General features: G+C 47.2%; 2 protein-coding genes across 5 annotated transcripts in view; both read right to left on the bottom strand.

The window, feature by feature from the left end:
• Positions 1 to 3,246, bottom strand: part of Ttll8 (tubulin tyrosine ligase like 8) — a 42,418-nt gene extending 39,172 nt beyond the window's left edge. For both annotated transcript variants that reach the window (XM_028753732.1, XM_028753733.1), the window contains exon 1: positions 2,684 to 3,246. In XM_028753732.1, the coding sequence (XP_028609565.1) occupies positions 2,684 to 2,903 (220 nt within the window). In that variant the 5' untranslated portion in view covers positions 2,904 to 3,246. The remainder of the gene's footprint in view (positions 1 to 2,683) is intronic.
• A 1,504-nt stretch (positions 3,247 to 4,750) lies between these two features.
• On the bottom strand, positions 4,751 to 25,204 carry Mlc1 (modulator of VRAC current 1). 3 transcript variants are annotated; one of them, XM_028753735.1, is made up of 12 exons: positions 24,711 to 25,204; positions 23,999 to 24,197; positions 22,719 to 22,808; positions 22,163 to 22,216; positions 21,929 to 22,030; positions 13,576 to 13,677; positions 13,121 to 13,192; positions 12,563 to 12,679; positions 11,341 to 11,397; positions 10,634 to 10,756; positions 6,959 to 7,120; positions 4,751 to 6,000 (listed from the first exon to the last, which is right to left on the bottom strand). In XM_028753735.1, exons 1-12 carry the CDS (start codon positions 24,776 to 24,778, stop codon positions 5,926 to 5,928), a joined length of 1,221 nt encoding a protein of 406 aa, XP_028609568.1. In that variant the 5' UTR covers positions 24,779 to 25,204; the 3' UTR covers positions 4,751 to 5,925. The 3 variants fall into 3 exon arrangements, with proteins under 3 accessions (XP_028609568.1, XP_028609569.1, XP_028609570.1); XM_028753736.1 differs by having other exon boundaries at positions 5,926 to 6,000; positions 23,999 to 24,216; positions 24,712 to 24,778; XM_028753737.1 differs by lacking the exon at positions 24,711 to 25,204 and adding an exon at positions 9,238 to 9,240 and having other exon boundaries at positions 5,926 to 6,000; positions 23,999 to 24,193.

The raw sequence follows: 25,204 nt of genomic DNA, 5'->3' as shown, positions 1-25,204 counted from the left end.
GTTACAAGGCATCTCATAAATGCCTGTAATCTGAGCTCTGGGTAATCAGATGCCTTCTTCTGCCTTACACACACACACACACACACACACACACACCACACTTGAAAAACTTTTTTTTTTTAATTTTCAGACAAGGTTTCTCTGTGTAGTCCAGGCTGGCCTCGAACTCATAGAGATCCATCTGATAGAACATACACTTAATTACAGAGAGAATCTCTTGTGCACTGTGTGGAAGTATCACCTGTCAATAAAAAGTCATTGGTTTATTAGCTTTGGCATGAAATAGGAGGTGGGATGTCCCGGCAGGAAGAGTGACTCTCTTCAGGCACAGGAGAGATTCATTCACCTCTAATGATGATGGAGATGGTTGGCTGCATAAAACTGTGACGAGGTAACCGGCCATGTGGCACTCTCAGAATAGAATAAATGGGTTAATTAAATTACAAGCTAGTTGGGGAGCAAGCTATGGCCCCAGCTATGGTTTCACATTTATTCGAGAAACATTAAGTTCTCAGAGTTGTTATTTCAGAAACTTGAACATGGGTGGAAAAGCCAGCGGTTACATTTAATCCCAGCATTTGAGAGGCAGACGCACACATACACACACACACGCACACACACACACAGGAAAATGAAATGAAAAAGCCATCTATAGCAGCATTTGAAAACACCACATATATAGGAATAAATCCAGCAAAAGACATACTGTACACTTGCACAATGAAAACCATGAACCACTGCTGAGAAGAATTAGATAACTAAATGTTCCTGTTCCCAAAGATTTAATATTGAGATGTTAACTGGCCCATAAATTCAACATGAACTATAATGACAACTCTGGCAGTATATATATGTATATGTGTATGCATATGTGTATGTATATGTGTGTTTATGTGTATGTGTGTATGTGTGTGTATATGCATATGTTAATCAGGTCCTAAATTTTACCCAGTAGTGCAAAAGTCCAAGAGATCCTAGACAACCTTGAAGGACAACGTCAGAGTTCTTAATTATAAAACCTCTGCACTGAAAACACTGGTGTGGAAAAAGAATGAGCAGAAAAATCAGGACAGCAGAATGGTTAGCCTCTCAAAAGACCTACACCTCTTTGACTCCAAAGAAACACTGCCAAGGCAGCAGCTGAGTCACTGAATACTCAAATTTAGGATGAGGATAGCAAGTCTTATCTTCCTTGATTCCCTTAGGTGTCTGACGGAACTGTAAGAAGTGAAAAGACCAAGCTTCTAAAAGCAAAGCAAAAGGTATTACCTTCTGCAAGGAAGTGGGTAGAATCTTTAAGATACAAGGGCTCTCATTACATATGAAAAGATCAGTAAGTAGGCCTCCTTAACACTAGAAATTCACAGGCTGGGCATTGTGATGTATTCTTTAATCCCAGCATTTGAAAGGCAGAGGCAGGTGGATCTATATGAGTTTAAAACAGTCTGGTCTACAGAGTGAGTTCTGGGCCAGCCAAGATATATATGCACACCCTTAATCCCTGCACTAGGGAGGCAGAAGTAGGTAGATATTTGTGAGTTCTACCTGGTCTATATAGAGAGTTTCAGGATAGCCAGAACTACATGGTGAGACCTTGTTTCAAGGGGTGGTAGTGGTGGTGGCACACATCTTTAATCCCAGTACTAGGGAGGCAGAGGCAGGTAGATCTCTGAGTTTGGAGCCAGTCTGGTCTTCATAGCGAGTTCCAAGACAGCCAGGGCAACACAGAGAAATCTTGTCTTGAAAAAACCAACCTACTACCCAACCAACCAACCAACCAAACAAACAAACAAACAGAAAAAGAAAGAAAAACAAAATCAACTTAATCCCTAGAAATCAATCAACCAACCCCAGCCACAGATGTATTTCTTTTTTTTTTTTTCGTTTTTTTCAAGACAGGGTTTCTCTGTGTAGTCCTGGCTGTCCTGGAACTCACTCTGTAGACCAGGCTGGCCTCGAACTCAGAAATCCTCCTGCCTCTGCCTCCCAAGTGCTGGGATTAAAGGCGTGCGCCACCACCGCCCGGCTCACAGATGTATTTCTAACACAGTGATCTGACACATGGTGGATGTAAGAGAACCGCCAATAAAAGCCATAGAGAGACTGGCAGCACCCACCAGAGTGATCTAAAGGCCAAGGCACTGGCAACTGTGTGGCCAGTGGGGACTGCCCCAGCTGGTAAGCCTGAACTGTATCTTCTTTTTTGTTTGTTTGTTTTGTTTTGTTTTGTTTTTCCAGACAGGGTTTCTCTGTGTAACAGAGCCCTGGCTGCTCTGGACTGGCTTTGTAGACCAGGCTGGCCTCGAATTCACAGAGATCCTCTTTCCTCTGCCTCCTGAGTGCTGGGATTAAAAGCGTGTACCACTCTCCCAAGCCCTGAACTATATCTTCTAAAACTAAACGTGTACCCATCTACGACACATGATTTTACTTATAGATATTTAGGTATTCGTCAGTGAATGTGAACCATGTCTGAAGGGCAAGTGCAGTAGCCCACTAGGATAAAGGGCTTTATATTTTACCCTGTACGACCAGAACAGTCTCACATGATCAATATATCTGATTTTCACGTCCTCTGAAGCCTCAGGAGCCCAGAGTCTGGGCCTCCTCCACAGTTCCCAAAACCCCATGCCTGATCCTTTGAGTAAGGCTGTCGAAAATGCGGAACAAGAAAGGTACAGACTATTTTCTTCTTTGTGATCTCCATCCGACAAAGTGGAAGACAGCTTCTTTCTCTCGCCGTTCTCCATGCTTGCCTCTCGTAGCTGGTTTCTTTGGCCCCCAGCCCCTGCTGACAGAGGTATAGTGGTCAGACATACCCAGGGAGGTAAGGGTGGGGTTCGGGGGACCTGGGTGTGGGAGGGAGGCCTGAAAGCGGGATTTGGGTTCAGGGGACATGACATGAGTGAGAGACTTGGGGTGAGAAGTCAGATGAGAAGAAAGGTCAATGGGAGACAGGTCTGAGAGTGAGGTAAGTTAGGGTAGGGGGAGAACTCGGGGATAAGGAGGTAAGTATGGGGTTGAAGAGATAAATTTGGGCCAGAGTTAGGGAAGTCCAAGTGGGACATTCAGTCTGGAGAGGAAAACAGGTCTGGAGCTAAGAAGGAGAGGTCAAGGTAGGGTGATAGGACACAAATTGGGGCGCAGGTTTAGGGTCAGAAAGGGGAGGCAGTTACGAAGTTTGGAGGGAAATGGGAAGGTGAGGAAAAGAAGGTTGAACAGGCTTGGTAGGGTGAAAGTGGAGGGGGTAAGTGGAGCAGGATAAGCTGGGAAAGTTCTGTGGTTCTAAGGATCGAGGCCTGGGATTCCAATCGGAGGGGGCGGGGCGGGGTTCCGAGCACGGGGTAGGAGGGGGACCTGGGTGCCAGCGAGGGCAGGCGTGGCGCGTCTGAGGGCAGGCTGTGCTCACCTGGGACCCGCCCTGAAGCGCGTGCTGCTGCGGCCGAGCGGCGGGCCGAGCGGCCAGGCGTCTTGCGGTTGCCCAGGGCAACCGGCTTTGCCTGCGCCAAGCATTGTGCAGACCCCTGGCGCTGGTGGCGGGGCTTTCGGCGTGCTGAGCGGCGCCCCACTCGGGGTGTGGGGCTTCGTGGACGCACAGGCGGCAGAGGCTGCGGAGGGCTGCGTGGAAGAGGAGTCCGCTGGCAGCGGCGCACAGAGGGCACCCGAGACGCAGTCCGGACGCAGTTGCTGGCATTCACACTGTGCCTTGGTTCTAGATCCAGTCCCGTGTTACGGTCCAAGGAGCGGCCAGGGCCTGGGCGGGGGTGGGGTCGGGGGCGAGGGCGGGGACTAGGTCCCTGGACGGAGCAGGCCATGTGTCAGGATTAGTCCTTAAGTGCCTGCGACCCTCGCCTGGGTCATGTGCTCCTGCTCCACATCTCCCACGCACCTGTCAGGGTCACACAGACAACCCGGGGACTCAGACTACACCAAGTCACAAAGACTATGGGTCACACCCTGCCCCACCCTCGGCTTCCTCCCTCCTGGCTCCCTTGTTGTCCATGAGAAGCCTCCACTTAGGCCTGAGGTGGGGATGAATGGAGTCCGAGGGTCCTTCCAGGCTGGTGTTCTCTCCTTGCCAGTTGAGTGACTACTGAAATCGGGGTGGGCAGTGTAAGCCCTCTGTGCCCAGAGGAACACAGAGAGGACTTGGTACCTAGGTTCATTAGTGGGGTGCCTGTGCTGTGCCGTTGGTGTTTCCAGGCTGTCCCTTCCCGACAGCCAGCACCACTTGGCATCTAGGCCTTACCAGGTTAGTCCCTACGTTTGTCCTGTGTTTGTGCCTAAGTGAGTGGCACCTTGGGCCGTGTTCAGGAAGGCCCAGCACCTGCCAGAGTTGTCATTGTCTTACAGCGCAAACTTCACGACGTTGTAAACTGGTTTAAAGGGGTGGTTCTCAATCTGTGGGTCGCTCTCCCATTCCCAGGGGTCACGTATCACATGACGATTCACAACTAGCAAAATTACAGTTATGAAGCAGCACCGAAATAATTTTATAGTTGGGAGTCACCACAACATCTGGGATTGTATTAAAGGATCTCAGCTTTAGGAAGATTGAGGACAACTTGTTTAAAGGCATCTTTGTTTAACAGGTGTTGCAGGAGTCTTCTCCCTGACTGGTGATCTAGTCTTTAGTCACCGGTGTTATACAAACCAAGGAATAAATAAAAAATGGCTTTTCACTCTAAGGATCTACTTCTCATCCCCTTCCACCCTTTTCTCTCCCCAGAAGCATTTAACAGGCTATGACCACATTTGCACGTTAGCGTTTATTGCTCAAGCATATTAATCTGTGACAAACAAAAGTATACAAGAGACAATTTTCAGACCCCATTTATATGAGTCGGGGTTTTTTTTGTTTGTTTTTTTAAACTCTAAAATTAGAAAGTGCAAGCTGGCAACAATCCTCCTGCCGCCTCATTCTGGTCCTGAAAGTTCATGTCTCTCAGCAGATGGCTTGCCAGCCCTGTGTGACCACGGCTCCCTTCCTACCCAACAGCACGTGGGAGAGCTGCAGTAGGCCCAAAGCCCAGTGGGCTCTGCACATAGGCAGGCAAGAATGGCCTCTCATGGAACTTATTAGGGGCAGGTCCAGCTCTCTGGAGCCGCAGAGGATGAAGATAGGACCGGAAATCCCTGACGCTGGAGATGTAGCTGCTTTGCTTGTACATTCTCCCTGTCAGGTGCCTTCCTCACATCTCTCTGTTTGGAAATGACTATGTTTTTCGTGAATCCTGTCAGAGTCATGAGTATCTACAAGTGAGATGCCCAGGAGGATTTTCAGTATCTCCCTGACCAGCTCTACTGAGGCATAACACGTACCTCTGTTCTTTCCCCTGTCCTCCCTGGAAGGGAGTCCATTGCCACCCCAGCTCTGTAAAAGCACGGTGTCTTTCCAAGCACAGAGGCTCCCCTCCCAGAAAGCAATTCCTAAAATGATCCCCAGTTTCACAAAGGACCCAACTTACTATATATTCCTTGTTTCTCTGACAGCTGGGAGAATCCAACTGTTCTCTGGGGTTTGGGAGACAGTATGCAAACCATCTGTGAGTCTCACAGCCAAACTATCCCGCACTGTAGCAAGCATGCAAAGATGTGGAAGCCCCCTAAGGCCAAAATACCAGATTCTGGTGAATGAGGGTCAAATCAGGTAGTGAGGAGGGCTGGAAAACAAGCATCACCCAGGCCATCAGGGTCACCTGAGATGCACACAACTGACACCTAACAGGGCCAGACACTCAACATTTGCCTGTTCCAAAGTTAAACTACTACCAGAAACAAAAAGCCCAACCTTGCAGCCTGGGCTGCCCTCACGGGAGGGAAAGAGTATGTTAGAAAGCAGTAGCCAACTGATGGTTAGAGTCCGTACAGTGGAGTATGCCGGGGGCCAGGCAGACACCCAGACTCAGTTTCTTTATCCTGTAGTCACTGGGCCATTTGTACCACCACAGCTCTCCAGGCTTTCTCTTTGTCAAACTCCTTGAGAGGGCCTCGGACCACCTGTGATAAAAGAAAGGACAATGTCACCTCATCAGGGTCTGACCTGGAAGGAAGGCGGACTCGGCTGAGTGTGCAAGGCATCTGATGTGTTCTTGTATGTAAACTTCTTTACATGAGAATGGAGGGGGAAGTCACTTGAGAAGGGACAAAGCATCTTAGGAATTCCCACATCCCTTCCCATAGTGTCTGTATGTGTACAATGGGTGGGCTTTAAGATGGGAGTGTAACTGACAGTAAAGAAGTGGACAGTGGAGGCAGACACACACCTCCAGACACGAGACGGGTGACTGATAGCTTGCACACTTACTCTGAGCTCTTAAGAGGGTCAGTTATGGAATCTAGTATCTGGCAACCTGTTCATCTGTCTCTGTGGTCTGCTGGTCAGGACACAGACCCAGGACAGAGATGGGAGCCTGCCTGGACATCTCCTTGGGCACAGAACAGCCAGGTCACTCCCTTGATGGCAGTGGGCAAGTTTGTCCAGGAAGACACTACAGGCATAGGGAGAAGTTAGCAGGCCCATCCTCAGGGTGGGGGTATCAGAATGTAGGATGGGGGTGGGGTGGGCAGGAAGGGTACCATCCAGGTGACTCTGGACTCTCCCAGCCCCCTGGTCACAGAATAGGAATGTCTAGCTGCAGGGAGCCCCACAGGCTGGGTAGGGGCAGCCCTCCCCTGCAGAGCATGGCATCTTCTGTGGGAGTCTTTGGAAGGCTTTTTCTGTGTCTGTGAGAGCGGAGTTGAAAGCCCCGTAGCCATGGTATTTTTCATGGATGGGTTTGTACTCATTTAGTCCATTAAAAATAACCTAGTTCAAACTTTATTTTTAATACTGTAAATAAAACAAACTCCAAAACATCATAGCAAACATTGAAGAGCATTAGTGGAAGGATCCATTACCTCACAAGGACCCTCTGAGGACCCTCGATGGGGCATCCTAGGAAGGCAGGCTACTCACCTCCCCTGCTGGTCGCTCCTGGGGACACGGCTGGGGGTCCCAGGATGCAGCCTGAAGCCGGGCACTGACTTTGAAGCTCACACACTGGATGGCGGTGCCAGTGTTGAGCCCTCCCTGAAGCAGCAGCAGCAGCAGCAGGAGCAGCAGGAGTACATCGTAGGACTATGAGGAAAGACCAAGATGTGAACAGGCCCACAGGCAGACTCCTGCAAACGCTCTCCTTGCCTAAGGTTTCAACAGAGCCAGAACCCCTGCTTGATGACCTAGAAATCCAAACAGGCTTTTTTTTTTCTTCTTCTTCAGTAATCTGAGTCATAACACTGCAGTTTAACTAATTCTTCTGCCTTCCATTTAATGAGTAAGTGTAAAGAGGACCCAGGTTGTATTCCTTCTGATCCAACTGCTGTAGGGAAGACAAAGAGCACGTGAGACTCCTGTGGTTCATGCTGAGAGTGTGCAAAGGGCGGGAGAGACCAACATTTTCAATTATATATCTGCAGGAAACACAGTCCTGAAATTGGTACAGTTGGCTCTGGATAGAGAGTCCTTGGCTGGGCCCAGACCTACCAGCAAAGTGTCCTGACCACCTGAAGGTGGTGAAGAAGAGGCAAGAAGGGAGAACAAGAAGACAGGGCATGAGTCCTTGTCCTGACAGCCCAGGAGCCAGAGGCAATAGAATGCAATTCACACGTTAAGGAGTGTTTCAGAAATACCCACAAAGCAACCAGAGGCTGCCTTTCAGCATCAGCCCACAAAAACACAGAGCAACTAAATGTTAACACACCAAGGACATGGTGCTGACTGGCATGGTGGTGTGAGCCCATGATCCCAGCACTTAGGAGACCCAGGCAGGAAGATCTCAAGTTCAAGGCTAGCCCAGACTATACACTGAGATCTTGCCTCAAAAATATTTTTTAATTAACTTATTTATTCACTTTATAGACTCACCACAGCTCCCTCTCCCTCTACCATCAGCCCAGGACAGCCCCTGTACATGCTGACAAGCTGGGTGAGCCAGTGGGATAGCAGGAGAGGACCTGCAAACAGGGGTGCAGCCCATGAAAAGTGTGTTGAGGGACTGAGAGAACCGTGGATTTGTGTGTAAGTGGGGCTTTAGCAATGATGAAGCATCTGGAGGAAGGTCAGATTCAGCCAGTGGTTTTGCCGGGCCCTGGAAAACTTGAGCAAGAAACCTTTCTGGTGAAGACTTAATACAGAAACATCTGCTCTCTCTGTAGTTTCTCTCCCGGATGCTCATCCTCAAATTCACATGAAATGTGCATAAAATCTGGTCACTAGGAGCTAGTCGTAACAGCAGATGGCCAGACATCACCCAGCTCCTGACACTAGGGCCTTGTCAGGTCCATGGGGTAACATTTGAACAGGGCAATGAAGGAGCACGGAAGAGCCCTGTCCCTCTGAGTGCTTACAAAACACCAGGATAAATTATTGGGTTAAAAATGACCCCTGACACAGAATAGATTAAAATGCCCAATGTGCTTTGTAGGGGGGAGAGAAAATTATCACAGTGTGGTAGCTCATGAGGAGGCTGCACCCCTGCTTCTCAGAGTTAACCTTGTCTTCAGCTTTGTCTTTTGAGCCACGTTCTATGTTCTAAATTATCAGTAATGTATATTTTAACATGTAATGTAAAATGCAACAGCCCTTAATGTTGACTACACCCAGAACTCACTAGATTTCACCACTTATCAAATCGATAGCAAAATCATACACAAAAAGGGATTTTTATCACACAGCATATGAGAGTCACTCTTTCTGAGATTAATGTTAAATACACACACACATACATACATATATGCTGGGCAGTGGTGGCTCTTGTCTTTAATCCCAGCGCTCAAGAGGTAGAGGCAGGTGGATCTCTGTGCGTTTGAGGCCAGCCTGGTCTACACAGCTAGTTCCAGAACATCTAGGGCTACAGAGAGAAACCTTGTCTCAAAAAAACCAACAACAACATTACGCACACACACACACACACAGACAAAACACAGACTAGTTGAGGAGGTGGTCTCTTGGTAGCATTGTTGCTTTCTTATAATTGGGTCATTCATGTGTCTATTATAAGATACAATTAAGTAGAATATTAAATGTTATCATAGATATCATGTTTGGGTTAGGAGTAAAAAGACAAAAAATATCAAATAAGTCAAAAGAGGAAAAATAAAAACAAAAACAAAACCCAAGAATGTTCAGCTTGAATTGGAAACAATACAAGCACATGTCTGTAAACATACAGTTCTTTCCAGGTCTGTTCACTGAACAGGCTCAGAAGGGACCTGAAGCAGGGAGAGCCCACAGAGGCAGATTCTGACCTCTGTGTCCTGCTCCTGTCTGGGTCAAGGTCATAAAAGATGAGCCAAGGCTGTCTTCAGTGCCCACCCAGGGAGACTGATGCTTCACAGGAATGCTCACCTGGAAGGTGTCCTCTGGATGCATCTGGGTCACGGTTGGCACAGAGAGAAGAACATCAACAGTACTCTAAAAATACTAGAGACCTTGAGGGTCCTCAGTAGTGTTTGACTAACACCAAAGCTGTCTGTCTGGCAATATGCCAGCCTGGCCCTCACCTTTATCTTCCTCCCCAGGAAAAGATCAGCCATTAGCATCAGCTCACAGGGGAGGTTCGGGGAACAGGAAGATACCACAGTGATTTACACCTCTCCAGGCCCTTTCATGCTCCTCAGGATCTTTGTAAACAGATGAACAGGTGGGGTCACACTCCAGACAGCATCAGGGGACAGGGTTTTCCCAAACTGAACAGACCAACAAGCAAGATGTCCTGCTCTAAAACAGTCGTGCAGATCAATATGGGCTGAATATTAACATCCGGTTATGATCGTCTTAGACTCGACAATGGGACTTTGAGGTATTGAGGGCTGTTCTTACTTTAGGGCCATCTAATTGTCAAAGGGTGAAGGGTTATCAGAGTTTGACACTCAGTCCGGATGAGTGTGACATCATCGATCTTAAGCATGTGTGAGCACAACAGGAGCTGCTGGAGCGTCTCCCTGGAGCCGCCCTGCCTTCCGATGCACACACAAGGTTCCTCATAACACAGAAAAAGCGTTCATCCTGGAAACAAATCCAAGCATCTAAGATGTCAAGCCAGCTGTGTGTGTTTGAGCCTGGAGGACTCCTGATATGTGCTGGGGGCCCCAGAGGAAGCGATATCCTATGTGAAAAGTACAAAGTCAGAACACTTCCAACCCTCAGGTCCACCTATCAACTTAACGCAAGGCTGACTGAGATCCCAGTAGGTCGTCTGGTAACCTGATGACTGGGCTTGAGATACCCATGGGTAGTCAGAAGACAGAGGGAAGCCCCAGTCATGATGAAAGAAATGAGGGCCCATTACAAGGCTGAGCTAAGACAGATTAAAAAAAAAAAAAAAAGCAGGGAAAACCAAAGCAATGAGCAGAAACTGGAGCAGCCGGCAGGGACAGAACCAACATGGAAAAAGCAAATCGGATCCAACCTCACTTTGCACAAAACCCACCCAACCCACAGCAAACTGGGCAAAGCCACTTTGTTCAGGTGGGGTGCCCATTTATTCTGGTCACTGCCAGGAACACAGCAGATGCCCCATAGCCCCTCCTCGGGCCCCTGTTAGTAAGCAACTCCGTTTTCAAAGAGTTTCAAAATAGAATGGACACCTACTTTGATGGCTGGTGGGTAATCTTTAAAGATCTCCACGATTCTCATCACGCTGAAGGACAGATATCCAGAGGCCGTGAAGAGCAGTGGGGACGTAAGGCTGCTGACGGCGATCAGCACCTCCACCTGGCAGGGAAGCAGACTGTTGAGTGGTACGTGTGGCCAGCAATTGCCTGCTGAGTGTGTGCGGTGGGATTGCTGTGTGAATCTAAATAAACTCTGTTCACTCACTCAGCACCGGCTATGACGTGGGAGTTTTTTAATTTTACACGTAACCCTCTAATGTGAGGAAGAAAAAAAAAATCAGCTCCTGTATGCTACTCAGTTCTCTCTCTCTTCTAAGATCTAGTCTTCTAACCTCCCCCCTGTGTCAGGACCAGATGACCCAGCACAGACTCATTTGCAGATCGGTTAGGCCCAAAGACTGACAGTTGCTAACAGCTGCTAAGAGCTAACCAGCCCCCAGGAAAGGAGATGAAGCTAAAGGACTGGTCTCTTCCTCCATCCCTCAATTAGCTATAGGAGTTTCTGGCTTCCAAACCTAGTGTTTGTTTCTTGTTTTCAGAAACAGCCGGGCCACTGGGGCTCCAGGACCATTGTGGACCCTCTCCTGGGCAGTGGACTGGTCCCTCGTGGCCTCTCCTTGTAAGCCCTTGAGCCACACCCAAAGTGTGACCTATGGCATAATGGAAGGACTGGGCCTCACCTACCAGACACTTGCTGGGACATTCCGCTGTCACATGGCTGGCAATGGCACTTGGAAAACACTGGGAAGAGAACAGAAAAACGTAGAGGCTAGTGTTCAGAAAGCCAAATCCTGTGTATTCCTGCCCCGGTGATTTCACCCTTCTGTCTGGTAGAAGGAACACCAGGGCTGCCTAGGCTCATGAGAGCCTCTCACGGGTTTGGTAGCTGCTTGTTGCTCGACCATTTGTTTAACCAGTCAAGTTTCCTGTAGAAAGCCTACATGAATGACAGAGTGACATTCCATCTCCCCTGGATGACCTTGGTGACATCTGTCGCATTCTGTGCTCTCTGGTCACTTGAACATGTGCTACATACTCGGGCAGCAGAGTGCAATACAGTCAAATGGGGATCTATCTGCAGCACCATTCAGTTGTCCCAAAAGCAATATGAAGAGAGGTCTCCTGCTTCATGATCTAAAACCCAGACTGGGGTTTCCTTGCGCCTCCTTGTCAATCTCTATGCGCAGGGCTGTCCCTTGACCTCTGGCACCTTCATGGACTTTCCTGAGACATGCACCCTGAGCTTCACACAAGCTTCTAAAAATATAACTGGTGTGATGCTTTGAATATGCTTGGCCCATGGGAAGTGGCACCATTAGGACGTATGGTCTTGTTGGAGGAAGTGTGTCTCTGTGTAGGCAGGCTTTGAGGCTTCCTAGTGCTCAGGCTCTGCTCAGTGTGGAAGACAGAGTCCCCTCCTGGCTGCCTGTGGAAGCAAGTCTCCTGGCTACCTTCGAATCAAGACTCAGAACTCTTAGCTCTTTCTCCAGCACAACTTCCGCCTGCAGGCTGCCATGCTTCCCGCCATGATGATAATGGACTGAACTTCTGAAACTGTAACCCAGCCCCAATTAAATGTTGTCCTTTGTAAGAGTTGCCTTGGTCACGGTGTCTGTTCACAATAAAACTCGAAGACAATTGGATTTCTTAGAAAAATAGACAAGTAGTATAATACTAGCAGTTAAGATAAAATTTCATACAAATACATTTAATCCTCGGTTTCCCAATTCTTTGGGGGAGGGGTCTCTCCTGTGTGCTTTCTTATCTGACTGTTACCAACACTGTGAAAACAACAACAACAACAACCCCAGCCATGTAGGGTCTAAGGAGGGAAACTCAGAGCTGTGGCTGCAGTGATGTCTAACTAGCTGTACGTGGACAAGGTGACCATCCAGGAAGTACTCACAGCCACTAAAATCCAAAAGAAGGTCACTGAGAGATGTGGTCCCGAGACAGCTTCCTCTACATTTAGAGCGATCACCCCACCGAGGACAGCAGAGACACCAGCAATTACTTCTATCACCTGGGGAAAAAATAATAGTTACCTTGGTAGGCCACCACACCAGTGGTCTACCTCCATGGGGAGAGAAGAGACACCCTTGAAGTCACAGAATGCAGTGTGTAGATACAACCTTCCCCAAGGAAGGCCGTGGACTCAGACCCTTCTCTGGTCTGTTCAGGTTGACAGTGGAGAAATCACTAGACAAGGCTAAGGAGGTGGATGGTGGGGGGGGCCCTACTTTACCCACACGGAGGCTCAAGGGCAGAGCCTGACCGGGATGAAGATGGAGTTCTCCTAGTCATTAGCATCATCAGCCCGACACAGTGATGGACACAGTGATGCAGGTGCACCTGCTGTGATGCAGTGCGTGGGAGGCTGAGTCAGGGAGGTTGATGATTCAGTGCCACCCTAAGCTACTGTGTCGAAATGAAACAAGAGAAAGAAGAGGGAGGCTTTTCTTACAGAGTAGGACTTTAGGACCCGAGCAGGAAAAGTCACTTCATCCAGAATGTTAGTGCCGTCTGAGATGGAGCCCTAGAGAAAAGGAAATCCTCGTGGAGCCATGGAATGCGGGGCTTGGGTGCTGGTTGCCATGGGCAGGAGTTACACTCCTAAAAGTCTCAGCGTTACAACCCTTCAGCGTGGAGCAACAACTCAAGGGTAGACATTTCCCCCACATGTGGACGTGTCCAGTCACCGAAACTAGAGCTTACCAACAGTTTTGGTAAAGCTGATGTTCCAGTGACACTCCTGAAGGCAGGACAGGATGAGAAGGACACTGGAGGCAGTGCGGCTGTACCATCTCCTCCCTAGGCCCGACTAACCGTCCCTCGACCCCTACCAGTCCCCGCCCACCCATGGCCTCTTGCATCCAGACCCAGCTCAGGGGCATGAGGGAGTAGTTGTGAGAGACCCACCTTCTTCTTCTTGCAGGGCTCCTCACTAGACCGGGCCGAGATGATCACTGTGGCTGCCATGAGAAGCTCCAAGAGCAGGAGCAGGATGAGGTTGAAATTAATCTGCAAAGGAAATGTGTACCTCAGTCAAGCTAGTCCTTTCCCCCAGAAAGCTGCCATCTTCCTTCAGCTGCCTAATTCAGCTCTGCTTTCCTTGTCACAGGCCTGAGCAAACCATGGGCAACATACTGTCTCTCTTCTGTACGGTCTACTTTTTAGCTCTCTCTCTCTCTCTCTCTCTCTCTCTCTCTTTCTCTCTCCATTGTGAACCTTTTTGATACTTAAATTTATGAATAAAATTTAGTCATTGGAGCCTGTTGGTGGTGGCAATGGTGACAGCAGCAGCTAGCTTCATGCACACCTTTAATCCCAGCACTTGAGAGGCTGAGGCAGATGGATTTCTATGATGAGTTGAAGGCTAGCCTGGACCACAGAGTGAGTTCCAGGACATAGCCAAAGCTATACAGAGAAACCCTGTCCCAAATTGTATATATATATATATGTGTGTGTGTGTGTGTGTGTGTGTGTGTGTGTGTGTGTGTGTATTCACTGGGGTGGGACATCAGTCCTAGTATGCACATAGAGGTCAGAGGACAAAACTTGCAGGCATGAGTTATTTTTTTCCACCTGTGGGGTCCTGGAGATTGAACTCAGATCGTCAGGCTTAGCAGCAAGCACCTGTATCTGCTAAGCCATGTCACAAGCCCCAGGCATTGTTTTAAAAACCACTCTTAACTGAATGTTTTATTAGAGAACATGCCATAGGCCTCTGGGCCTAGAAGCTGAAGTTCCCTCTAGAAGTCTCATCTGGGCGGGAAATTGCACACCCTGGCTGAAATGACTAGAACTTCGTGACTGTGAAGAACTGGAATGAGGCAGATAGAGAACCCAACCCAGGACAGTTGCTCACAGGCAGCATCACGATCTGGTCTAACATCTCTGTGACTCCTAGGGAGATCATTTGGAATGTGTAACTTAAGAAACTTCTAGTTTCCAATACTATAAAGCAGAATATGTCAGAACATCTGCAGAGTATACAAGTGACGTTCTCACCTGCTCCTCATGACTTGCCTGCCTACCTGATGATGCTCATACCGGTTTATGTATCGACTTAGGACTTCCTTTTATTCTGGCCTATAAAGGTTCATATAACCTCTTCTGCATCGGAACACACCGTCAGGAATCACACACAAGGTAACCTGAGTTTGTGTTCCTGGGCCTTGGTCGCTTCTCGTTTGCTCATGACAAACTACTTTTTAGCCCCTTTCGAGCAAAACTGCATCTTATATGAAGCCTTTGAGCTGTGTCTTCCTCCCCAATCTAAGCACACACATAACATGAACACATATGTTCACAGCATATTCAGCTCCATGTGCAGTTCCCAGAAACTGCAAACACGAGGCTTGGAGGATGACAGAAACACTTTGCGGCCAGCTGTGGCAGTAGTTACGTAAATGTTCACACTTGCACAGTATAAGCCTAGCATCCACAAGGCCTGGAACTTGCTCCTGGGCCCTGCAGAATTAACAAATGAATAAAAATGTAACTGATACTCACTATGTAGTCCTAGGGACTGGACTTGAGATACCCTGTATGTTAAACAAATACTCTAACATTGAACTATGCCCATAGCCCTTTTTTGAAACAGTCTTACTAAGTTGCTGAGGTTAGACCTGTAGTCCAGGCTAGTCTTGAACTCACAGTCCTCCTGTCTCAGCCTCCCAAGTTGTGGGGATTATAAGTGCATGCTACAGATGTGATTTTAAAAATAAATTTGTAAGGGAAAGACCATACAGTAATATTTGACCAACAGAACCTCAAAATATACAAAATAATGACAGGCTTGCAGGAAGAAATAGATAAACCAACAACTACAGATAAAGAATTTAACACATGTTTCTCAGAAGCTGACTAATCAAAAGCAAAACCACATCAAAAACTTTTATCCAGCAAGGCATGGTGTTGATATACACCTAAGTCCAGTACTTGGGAGGCAGAGGCAGGCAGAGCTCTGTGAGTTCAAGGCCAGCCTGGCCTACATGTCAAGTTCAAGATCAACCAGGGCATCCAGGACTACATCATGAGAACCTGTCCCACCAGAAACAAAACAACAGTAACAATAACAATAACAACAACAACCAGCACACACACACACACACACACACACACACACACACCCCACATGCACACAGAAACCCTCTTTGTATGTGTTCTGATGCTGGCCTGTGGTCATGCTGATCCTGGAGAGCCTTGACCTTCCTAGGGATGACTAATGACTAGAGTTGGCTAATAACACTGTATACAACACCCCCCCCCAGCCCCATGTATCCCTAACTGGGCCTCTATCCACCTGCCTGTCACCCCAGGGCAGAATCCAGGCAACTAGGGATTGTCCTGAGTCTAGCACCCTGGGAAGCCATTTAAGCTGGAGGGCCATCTGTCTGACTTGTTCTTTTCTGTGGAGGCCACAATGAAGGTGCCTGCCTGTCTCCCCCTCACTATCTCTGCTTGTACATTGCTCTGGTGCCCCCTCTGGTGGCCCTGATGATGGGGACGCTCCCTCTTACGGAATCTGTGAGCAATAACTATCTTTTCAATACCAGGTGTCTCCTGAACTGCTGTCTTCACCACATCTAGACAGTAATAAAGCCAAGATTTAAAAACAAATGCAATTCTCCAGGTAAATAAAACAGATTGTTTATTCTTTGATAACTACCATGGAACACTAAGAAAAAAAAATCTTGACATACAGTGAGCCTTGGTAAATGTCAAAGGATTAATGTACTTGGACTATTTATTCATGTCCTAACAGTGATATCAGAAATCAATAATACGTGGGTGATATTTTAAAATAAATCCTTGCGCCTGCTTCACTGGGATCGTGACAATAATCAGTTGGGATACTCAGAAGAGAGTGGCAGTTTGGTGACAGGTAATTCACAGAAGTGTGTTCTTGGACAAGAGGAGCTTGTGACAGCCAGAAGTAGACCGTGTCACGGAGTGCAGCTCCCCCAGAGAGCTAGAAGCAGAGTGGCTACTTCTGAAGACCACCTGCCTTGTATACCCAGCTCTGCCAGACCAACAAGGACAGTGTCAAAGAAAACTATTTTAGCCCCTCCCCAAGTTCCAGTCACCCCCGGGGCCAGGGTAGAGAGGACTGGTAGACCCACACAGCATACCCACACACACACAATACAGACTGAGCAACACAAAGTAAGGGACAGATTTTCAGAAGTGAGAAGAACCAAATAGCATCAAAAATGAGAATTTTCATCAAAATCTGGCGTAGGGGAGACTACGCCAGAGCTGAAGCAAACACCTGTAACCAAACGCATTACCAGACTCAGTGACAGTGAAGCTGGAGGAACTGAGATTCCTGAAGTCAGAGGCAGAGTTGACATAATGTGCAAAGTCTATAATACACTGGACCGAAGGGACTGAGAGCAGAGATGTTCAGGCAAAAGGCTATCAACTGTGGGTCCTGGTGGCAGGCCATTTCAAGGGTGAATTTGAAGTGGATTGGTGTGATTAGCAGAAAAGCCTGCGCTCAACCAAGCTGAGCACAGGAGTGTGGGCAGGAGATCTTTCCTGTGGTGGTTTTCCTCAAAGAGTCTCAGGTGACTAAATGACTGGTCAGTAGGCCTGTTGTACTTTTGTCCTGGGGTGCTCCTTCTTTTAAAGTCCCTGTGAGGGGTTCCGTCTAGTGTGCCTGAAAAGCTCATGTGCCTGGTGTTTCTCAGATAGTTCTGGTGTCATTTACCAGCTCAAGTAAATCAATTAACAATTTGTACTTCTTGGGAAATGAGGTGGTTTTTTTTTTCTAATTGTGTAAACAAGATGTAGACTGAGTCATTCTTCCTTGGCACTTCCAACCAAGATGGAGTAACTGAGGTCAAGGTTTTCATTTTATCAGATGGGAGTAATCCAAGGGTAGGCCTGGACTCAAAGTGGGTACTTCATACAATGTCAAGTAACCAAGAACAAGCCACTTCACCAACCAAAAGTGAGCTAAAGTGTAGCTGGCTTCCGTGGGCTGTGTGTGAGCATTGCCACCTTGAAGCAGACACACAGGAGACCCTCATGAGGTCTGCCCTATCAACATTCCCTCTGAGCCTCCCCCATCTCAAGACTATATGGGGTCACCTTCAAGGTCACCATCTCAAGACTATATGAGCCTGTAAGTAATGCCAATAAATTCACTGGTTCACCAAACTCCCCACTATATTTACAGATCAACTGTATATTTACAGATCAACTATAATAAAGCATAGATAAGTCACACGCACATGCATGCACGCACCCATGCACGCACGCACAATATATATTGATCTGCAAACACTTTTTCTATGTCAGGTAAATAGATGGATGGTTCTTCATGTGTCTCTTGGAAAAGCCATGTGAACTAGTCCTGTTATGAAAAAGATGACGTGTGTGTTCCACCTGAACTGAGCATGAGGACAGGTAACTGACAGGGAAGCCAAGTCTTAGCGGGGCCACAGGCGGGAGAAGAGTTTCCAAAATTATCTGGCTGAGAAGATATGGATGAAAACAGGAAGTTGCTGCCTCTGCCTTCCCCTGACTGGGAACTGTGAGTCAATACATCTAAGGTAGTGAGGTCAAGGGACACAGAGCCTCGGGCTGGTAGCGAGGATGTCTAGGAGAGAGATGCTCTGAACTAGGAGAACACTGGCATAGCCTGTGGCAGAGACCTCACTCCTGGTATCTGAGACCCTACATCAGCTGACTTGGGAAGTTGGTACCTTGGAGACAGAGGATAGACTCTTATCTCTACTGGTGAGATGTGACCTCCCACTGTGGTTTGGAGCTTCAAAGATACTGACAGGATACACCAACCGTGTTAGTTAGGGCTCTCTAAAGTATCCGTTCTCAACCTGTGAGTCTTGACCCTTTTGGGGGTTGAAGGACTGTTTCACAGAGGTCACCTACAACTATCAGAAAGCACAGATATTTACAGTATGATTCTAACAGGAGCAAAATTACAGTTATGAAAAAGCAACAAAAATAATTTTATGGTGGGGAGGTCACCACAACATAAGGAATGTATTAAAGGGTTGCATCGTTAGGAAAGGTTGAGAACCACTGTCCTAGAGGAACAGACTGATTAACTGAATGTGCGTGTGTGTGTGTGTGTGTGTGCGTGTGTGACAGAGACAGAGACAGAGACAGAGAGACAGAGAGAGACAGAGAGAGACAGAGACAGAGAGACTTATCAATGCTTTATTAGAGTGACATAGCAGCTGTGGTCAGAGTAGTCTAACAATGGATGTATCCAGACAGTATCCAGACAGAAAGGTCAAGGATCGGGTAGTTGTTCCATCTATGAGACTGGATGTTTCAGTGCTTCCAATCCAATCTAGTGCTAGAATCCTAGAGAGCTGCTGGCCTTTAGTCTCTGTTGGAATCCCCACAGAGTAGGTTCTAACATGAGCAAAGGAATGTCTTAGTAACAGGACAGATGAATTTGCCAGTACACGTGAGAGAAAGCAGGTGAAAAGCAAAGGCTGCCTTCTTTCATGTCTTTCATGTGGGCTGCCACCAGAAGGCGTGGCCCAGAGTTACAGTAGGTCTTCCCACCTCAAATGATCCAATCCCAATAAACCCCTCACTGGGGCTGGGAAGATGACTCAGTGGTTAAGAGCACTGGCTGCTCTTCCAAAGGACTTGGGTTAAAAATTCCAGCATCCAGCACCCACATGGCAGTTTACAACTGTCTGAAATTCCAGTTCCAGGGGATCTGATACCCTCATAGAGACACACATGGGGGAAGAACACAACACCAATGTAAATAAATTAGACAAAAAAGTTTAAAAGAAAAGAAAAATCCTTCACAGTTGTCCCCAGCTTGCTCAGGTTTTAGTTGATTGCAGATGTAGTCAAGCTTACAACCAAGATTACAACGCCAACCCACAAGGAAATGCACAGGTGGAGATCAAGAACAGATGAGCCCTACCAACAGGGAAGAGCAATGCATAGACCCCAAGGGTTTCCCAGTACTTAGCAGAGACCAGAGGATTTGAGGAAGGGCCTACGGGACAGTGAGATACAACCCACACAGATGGAGCCATGTTCCCGACTGTCCAACCACATTGTGGCTATTTCACTGTTCTCTGTATGTCTTTGAATGAGGCGTAGTTTCTGAGCAGGAATGGGTCAAATGCTGTGTTCTTGAGGTCTCCCCACCTGTCTAAGGAAGCTTTTACGATTGGCTCAATAACTATCAGATCTCAGTATGGTTGGAGCCATGGAGAAGGGCCTAGTTACTTATGGACTCTGATGCCTGGCCCAAGTGGGACTGAGGTGCTGCAGATGTAAGTACCAGGTGATGTTGGGGCTGGTCCATTGCTACATTACGAACAAAAGTGGATATACAGTTCTACCCATCTTTCAGAGTTCAGTCACCAGTGGTTCTGAGACGGGTCATTTGTTTGAGTTTGAAGTTTCACACTATGGCTCTGATCTTTCAAGCACATTTAAAAATAAGATTTATTTATTCATTTTACATCTAGGGGTATTTTATCTGTATAAATGACTGTGTACCAGAAGAGGGCATCAGACCCCATGGACCTACAGTTATAAACAATTGTGATCTGTGCATGTGGGCGCTGGGAGTTGAACCCAGGACCTTGGAAGTGCAGCCAGTGCTCTTAACTGCTGAGCCATCACTCTAAGGCCCTCGTGCATGTTTCTTAGTCACAGGTGTGCTAGACATCCTGAAGCCCTCCATATGATGTGACTCTGGAATGACTGTATCTATGACAGTTCCTGTCATCCCACTCCCAGCCTGCCCTTCTATTACGATTGCTTTCTAGTAGTTTTGGCTGTGGAAGGACATAGAGGAATCCTTCTCCTTCTTTGTGCTCCCCTGAACCAAGTCCTAGGCAGACCTGCAGGAGGAACTAGAGAGGAGCCTCTCACCGTGACATGCATTGCCTTATGGTCTCACCCTCTGTTTGTTCTGGATGTCTTTTAATATCCGGTATGTCTTTAAATGACATACCCTCTCTTGGGCTCCACTGGCACCAGGCACACACATAATGCACAGACATACATGCAGGTAAAACACCTCAACACATAAAATAACTTTTAAAAGATATGTCTCGGGCTGGAGAGATAGCTCAGTGGTTAAGAGCACTGACTGCACTTCCAGAGGTCCTGAGTTCAAATCCCAGCAACCACATGGTGGGTCACAGCCATCTGTAATGAGATCTGATGCTGTCTTCTGGTGTGTCTGAAGACAGCTACAGTGTATTCATATATAATAAATAAATCTTTAAAAAAAAAGATATGTCTCGTAGTTTGTAATCTCTTCTTGGACATATTTCCAGGAACGTTATATGTTTTGTTTATTTGTTTGTTTCTTGAGACGTGGTCTCATATAGCCCAGAATGTTCTCAAACTTAACTATATAGCCAAGGGTGACCTGGAACTCCTGCTCTTCCTCCCTCCATCTCCTAAGTGCTGGGATAACAGGCATGTGCTGACCCAACCCTACTCATTTAGTTCTATAAAGCATCTGTGGGGAGAGTGTATTTTCAACTTTTGTGGTACAATTAGTTTTATATTTATGTTTCATATCCAGCAACTTACTACAGGCAACTTACTCAATAATCCCAGTGTCCAGTGAACAACCTGCCTTCTGCCCACAGCAACCTGTGTATTCCTTGAATTTTTGTTCTCACAAGACTAGATAGGACATCCTTATTCCTGGTGCCATTTCTTTTCACTGAGTATCACAATTTGAGTAATTTTTTTCTCACTTTTCTCATTAGCACATAGGATGACAGGATGCCTTACAACCAACAGCAGCATCAATTTGCTGAAATGCAATAGTATATTGTTATTTTGTCGTGTTGTATGTGTGAGTTTGTGTGTGTGTGTGCACGTGTGTGCATGTGCCTTACAACCAACAGTATCATAGATTTGATGAAATACAGTAGTATGTTGCTATTGTGTTGTGGTGTATGCATGTGTCCCTGTGTGTGTGCTTGTGTGTTTTTACACGTATGGTAATGGGCTAAATTTCAGAGCATCGAATACACTAGAAGCATGTGCTCTGCCCCCAAACTGCATCCCAGGCCTGTCACTGTTGGGAAATAGACATTAAAATGTCATCTATTAATAGATTTGTCCAATGGAATAACTCAGAATTCAGTAGAGATGATTCCTTCAGAAGCACAGGAGAACCAGGGCTTACCCTTGCTCAGTGAGAGCCGCATTTGACATCGGAGGGAAGACAAGACTCAGGTAAAAACAGGAAACCCTCTGTGACTCACATCCCCTTCCAGTGACTCACGTTTATGGCTGACGGATTCAGGATCAGTTTACATCCGAACCAGATTAAACACGTAGTGGTAACAGCGAATGTGGAAACAAACAATATCTGAAAGTTGGGAATCTGGAAAAGCAAAGCAGGAGGCATTTCCTTCTTAAAAAAAAAATACTAAAGAAATAAAGACAACATCCGCTTTCCATACCTCAGTACTGTGGGGTCTCCAAGTCTGCAGTGTGTTCTGAAGGCTTAACTTACCGCACTGACATTCCTCCTCCCAACGGCGAAGCTCACAATTGCTGAGGGGATGCACTGTAAAGAGACCAGAACCCAAGTGAGCCAAGGGTTCACCTGAGTCTTGTGCCCTGGACATGATGCTAACCCTGAAACCATGCATTTCAGGCTAGGTACAGCTCAGGGTTAGAGCTCTTGCCTACCAAGCTGAAGACTTTTGAGTTTTATCTCAGCTCAGTATAAAGCTAAGACAATCGTGTGTTACAATGTTTAAGCATAAAGCTAAGACATTCGTGTGCTACAATGTTTAAGCTTCTACAATAGTCTGAGTCACACAGGCAAACCATCATTGTCAATCTACTGGACACGAGGAGCTCCCTTGACCCTAAAACTCCCTTGATGGAATTCAAGAGAGTTAGAGCATCAAACCATCACAACACACCAGGAACAAAAGTGCTGTTTCCCACACACAAGTCAGACCTGCTGAGTAGTTAACAGAAACCTCTAAAGCCCAGATCACGGAGCCGTGCACCTACAATGGGAGAGTTAGTGTGCTGGTGTTGCTGATGAACACGCTTACAGAGCCTGCTGCACAGCGCAAGTAATCCATCTCGGAGGGGAACACGTTCCCCAAGTAGAGCGAAAACCCAGAGGTCACAAGAAGGCAACTCTGCAAAAGAGCGACATAGACTCAGGTTATAACAGGCTCTGTCTGGTGATAAAACACTCGAGGGAGCGACATCTACCCTTTGACTGCAAGCTCATGATTCCCATATTAACTAACAGTCTCCTGATTATTTATTTTGCCTGTGGCTGGGTCCTGTGTGACTCTTTTTGGCAGGACCAGCACAACCCAAAGAATAGACCTCCCCTTTCCCACGTCTGGTGCCAGAGCAGAAATTACCAAACTCGTGGGGTGAGGGAGGGAAGTATTATGAGAGGATTCAGGATCTCCAGGTCCAGGGTCAGTAAAACAAGTGCCTGCCCTACTACCTCTGCAGAAACTGATCCAAAATGGAATCTGGAAAAGGTCTAGAGATATGGAAAGGGAGAGGTCCCTGTCTGAACATTCTCAGGCTAGGGCTGCACAAAACCCGGCTCCTTCCATAGAGAAATACATACAACATCTGGGTCCTCAGGTACTGTGCACACTCAGGGCCAAATGATGCTTTAAGCTCTCCAATTGATTATCCATAAGACTGTGTACAAGTGTCCTGGGACCCCATGTGGCACTGCTTCACCCTGGGGTAGCATGGATCTGCTCTCTAGCTACACCCAACTTAGCCCTTCCCATGGTCTCCCATAGTCCCCATAGTCCTATGGCTTTTGTAGCCCTTCCTGTTCCATGGTTCTGACCCCAGACTTGGCCACAACTCTTGTCAGTTACTCCATAGAGCTACCCTGAAGCATGAGGTTGGCCTCCAGCCTTCACAGACCACTCAAGTACAGGAGTACAGGAGCATGTAGTCACAAGTAACTGTGGTCTCAGGATAAGTACAGTTTAGGGGCATAGGCCCCCATGGCAGATACTGAGAAAAGTAACTGACGGGACACAAACAAAATAAGTACCACCAGTGGTAGTGGTGGCACACACCTTTATCCCAGCACTTGGGAGGCAAAGGCAGGTGGATCTCTGAGTTTGAGGCTATCCTGGTCTCCAGAGCAAGTTCTAGGACAGCCAGGGCTACACAGAAAAACTGGAAAAAAGAAAGAGAGAGGGGGGGGGAGGGAAAACAAGAAAGAGAAAAAGAAAGGGACAGAATGATTCCCAGTCTATCGGGCTTTGCAATCTATAAAGCATGACCAGCACTGAAGGAACATGGTGTTTGCTGTCCTCTGAACCAGTATTGAGTTACTCACCCCCATCAACACAGAGAATACCCATGTCTTGTAGCTGAAGCACGGGGGCAACCTCTTCGACAGCTGCATGTCCTTGGGCTTTGAGTCAGGGGTGTAGCTGCCTGTGTCCTGCCGTCCTGCATCCTGCCGACCCCTCTCCAGTGTGGGCATCCGGTCATAGCCCAGCTCCTCCCTGAACTGCCCCTCCCGTGTCATGGCGCTGGAAACAGGCATGTTACCAAGAATGACACACACCCAAGCTGAGACTCACGAACAGACTCAAACCACCATTGCCTCCTATGCAATGAGATCATCATGGACTTTGACAACTGAAGACTCTCCAATGGCAGTAAGACATTATCAAGAAATTGCTTCGGAATTTTTCTCTTGAGACAAAGTATCACTGTGTGGCCCCGGCCAGCCTTAAACTTCTGCCTGGGTAAACACTATCACCTCTGGTTTAAGCAAACACTTTCTTAAAGGAATATGTTCGTGCTCTAGGACTGTGAACTTAAAAAAAGAATAAACTCCTAACTCTCACATAAATAAAACACCAAACTCATCTAGATTCAGCACACTCAGACTTCATCCCAGTCTTCAGATATAGTACGTTTCAACTTCCGCCAGCAACTTTATGAGTCCCAAACAGAGGGGAGCTCCTATCCAGCACAAAATGAGACCATGAGATTACAAAAGACGCTCCTACTTTGCAGTTTAATGTCTTAATGCTTACCTCTGCTGTCGTCCGGCAATTGGGAGAGCAGGCCTCTGGGTGATGGACTTCCAGCAAGAAGTATTCATAAGTGGAACAAAAGCTCAGCCAATCTGCACTTCAGCCAGGAGCAGGCACACAGCTTCCTGAATTTCAATGAGGAGATTAAGGGAGTGGATCCTAGAAATGTTCTCCTTGATTGTATAACCACTGGCTTGGAGCTTTCCCAATACGAGAAGGAAAGGAAGAGCCCTTGGTTCCCCTCACAACATACTAGCCAGGTGGATGTCTTGGAAAAAGAAGTATGGCTAAGAACAAGAGTCCAGCATTGGATGTGGATCCTGACCAGCCTTGGGCCTGGAACAGAAAACTACTCAAAGGTCTACATCTTTTTAAGCCGTCTTTCTTTGTCTCCCATTATTACGCTACAGAAATCTCCTTCATCGGGCGGCATAAACCTTTATGTTCTCGACTTTGGCAAGGCTGGCCCTTGAACTGCTGGGAATTCCACCATG

Source organism: Grammomys surdaster, unplaced genomic scaffold (assembly GCF_004785775.1).
Source record: "Grammomys surdaster isolate TR1022 unplaced genomic scaffold, NIH_TR_1.0 125953, whole genome shotgun sequence".
Lineage (NCBI taxonomy): Eukaryota > Metazoa > Chordata > Mammalia > Rodentia > Muridae > Grammomys > Grammomys surdaster.
Note: the sequence above shows the minus strand (reverse complement) of the source record. Positions and strands in the feature narration are given on the sequence as shown.

Coding starts and splice junctions, on each gene's coding strand:
- Mlc1 (XM_028753736.1), bottom strand. CDS start 24,778: ATGAATACTTCTTGCTGGAAGTCCATCACCCAGAGGCCTGCTCTCCCA. Junction 22,217..22,718: donor TGCGCTGTGCAGCAGGCTCT/GTAAGCGTGTTC, acceptor GTCTCTTTACAG/TGCATCCCCTCAGCAATTGT. Junction 6,001..6,958: donor AGGAGCGACCAGCAGGGGAG/GTGAGTAGCCTG, acceptor CTTTTATCACAG/GTGGTCCGAGGCCCTCTCAA.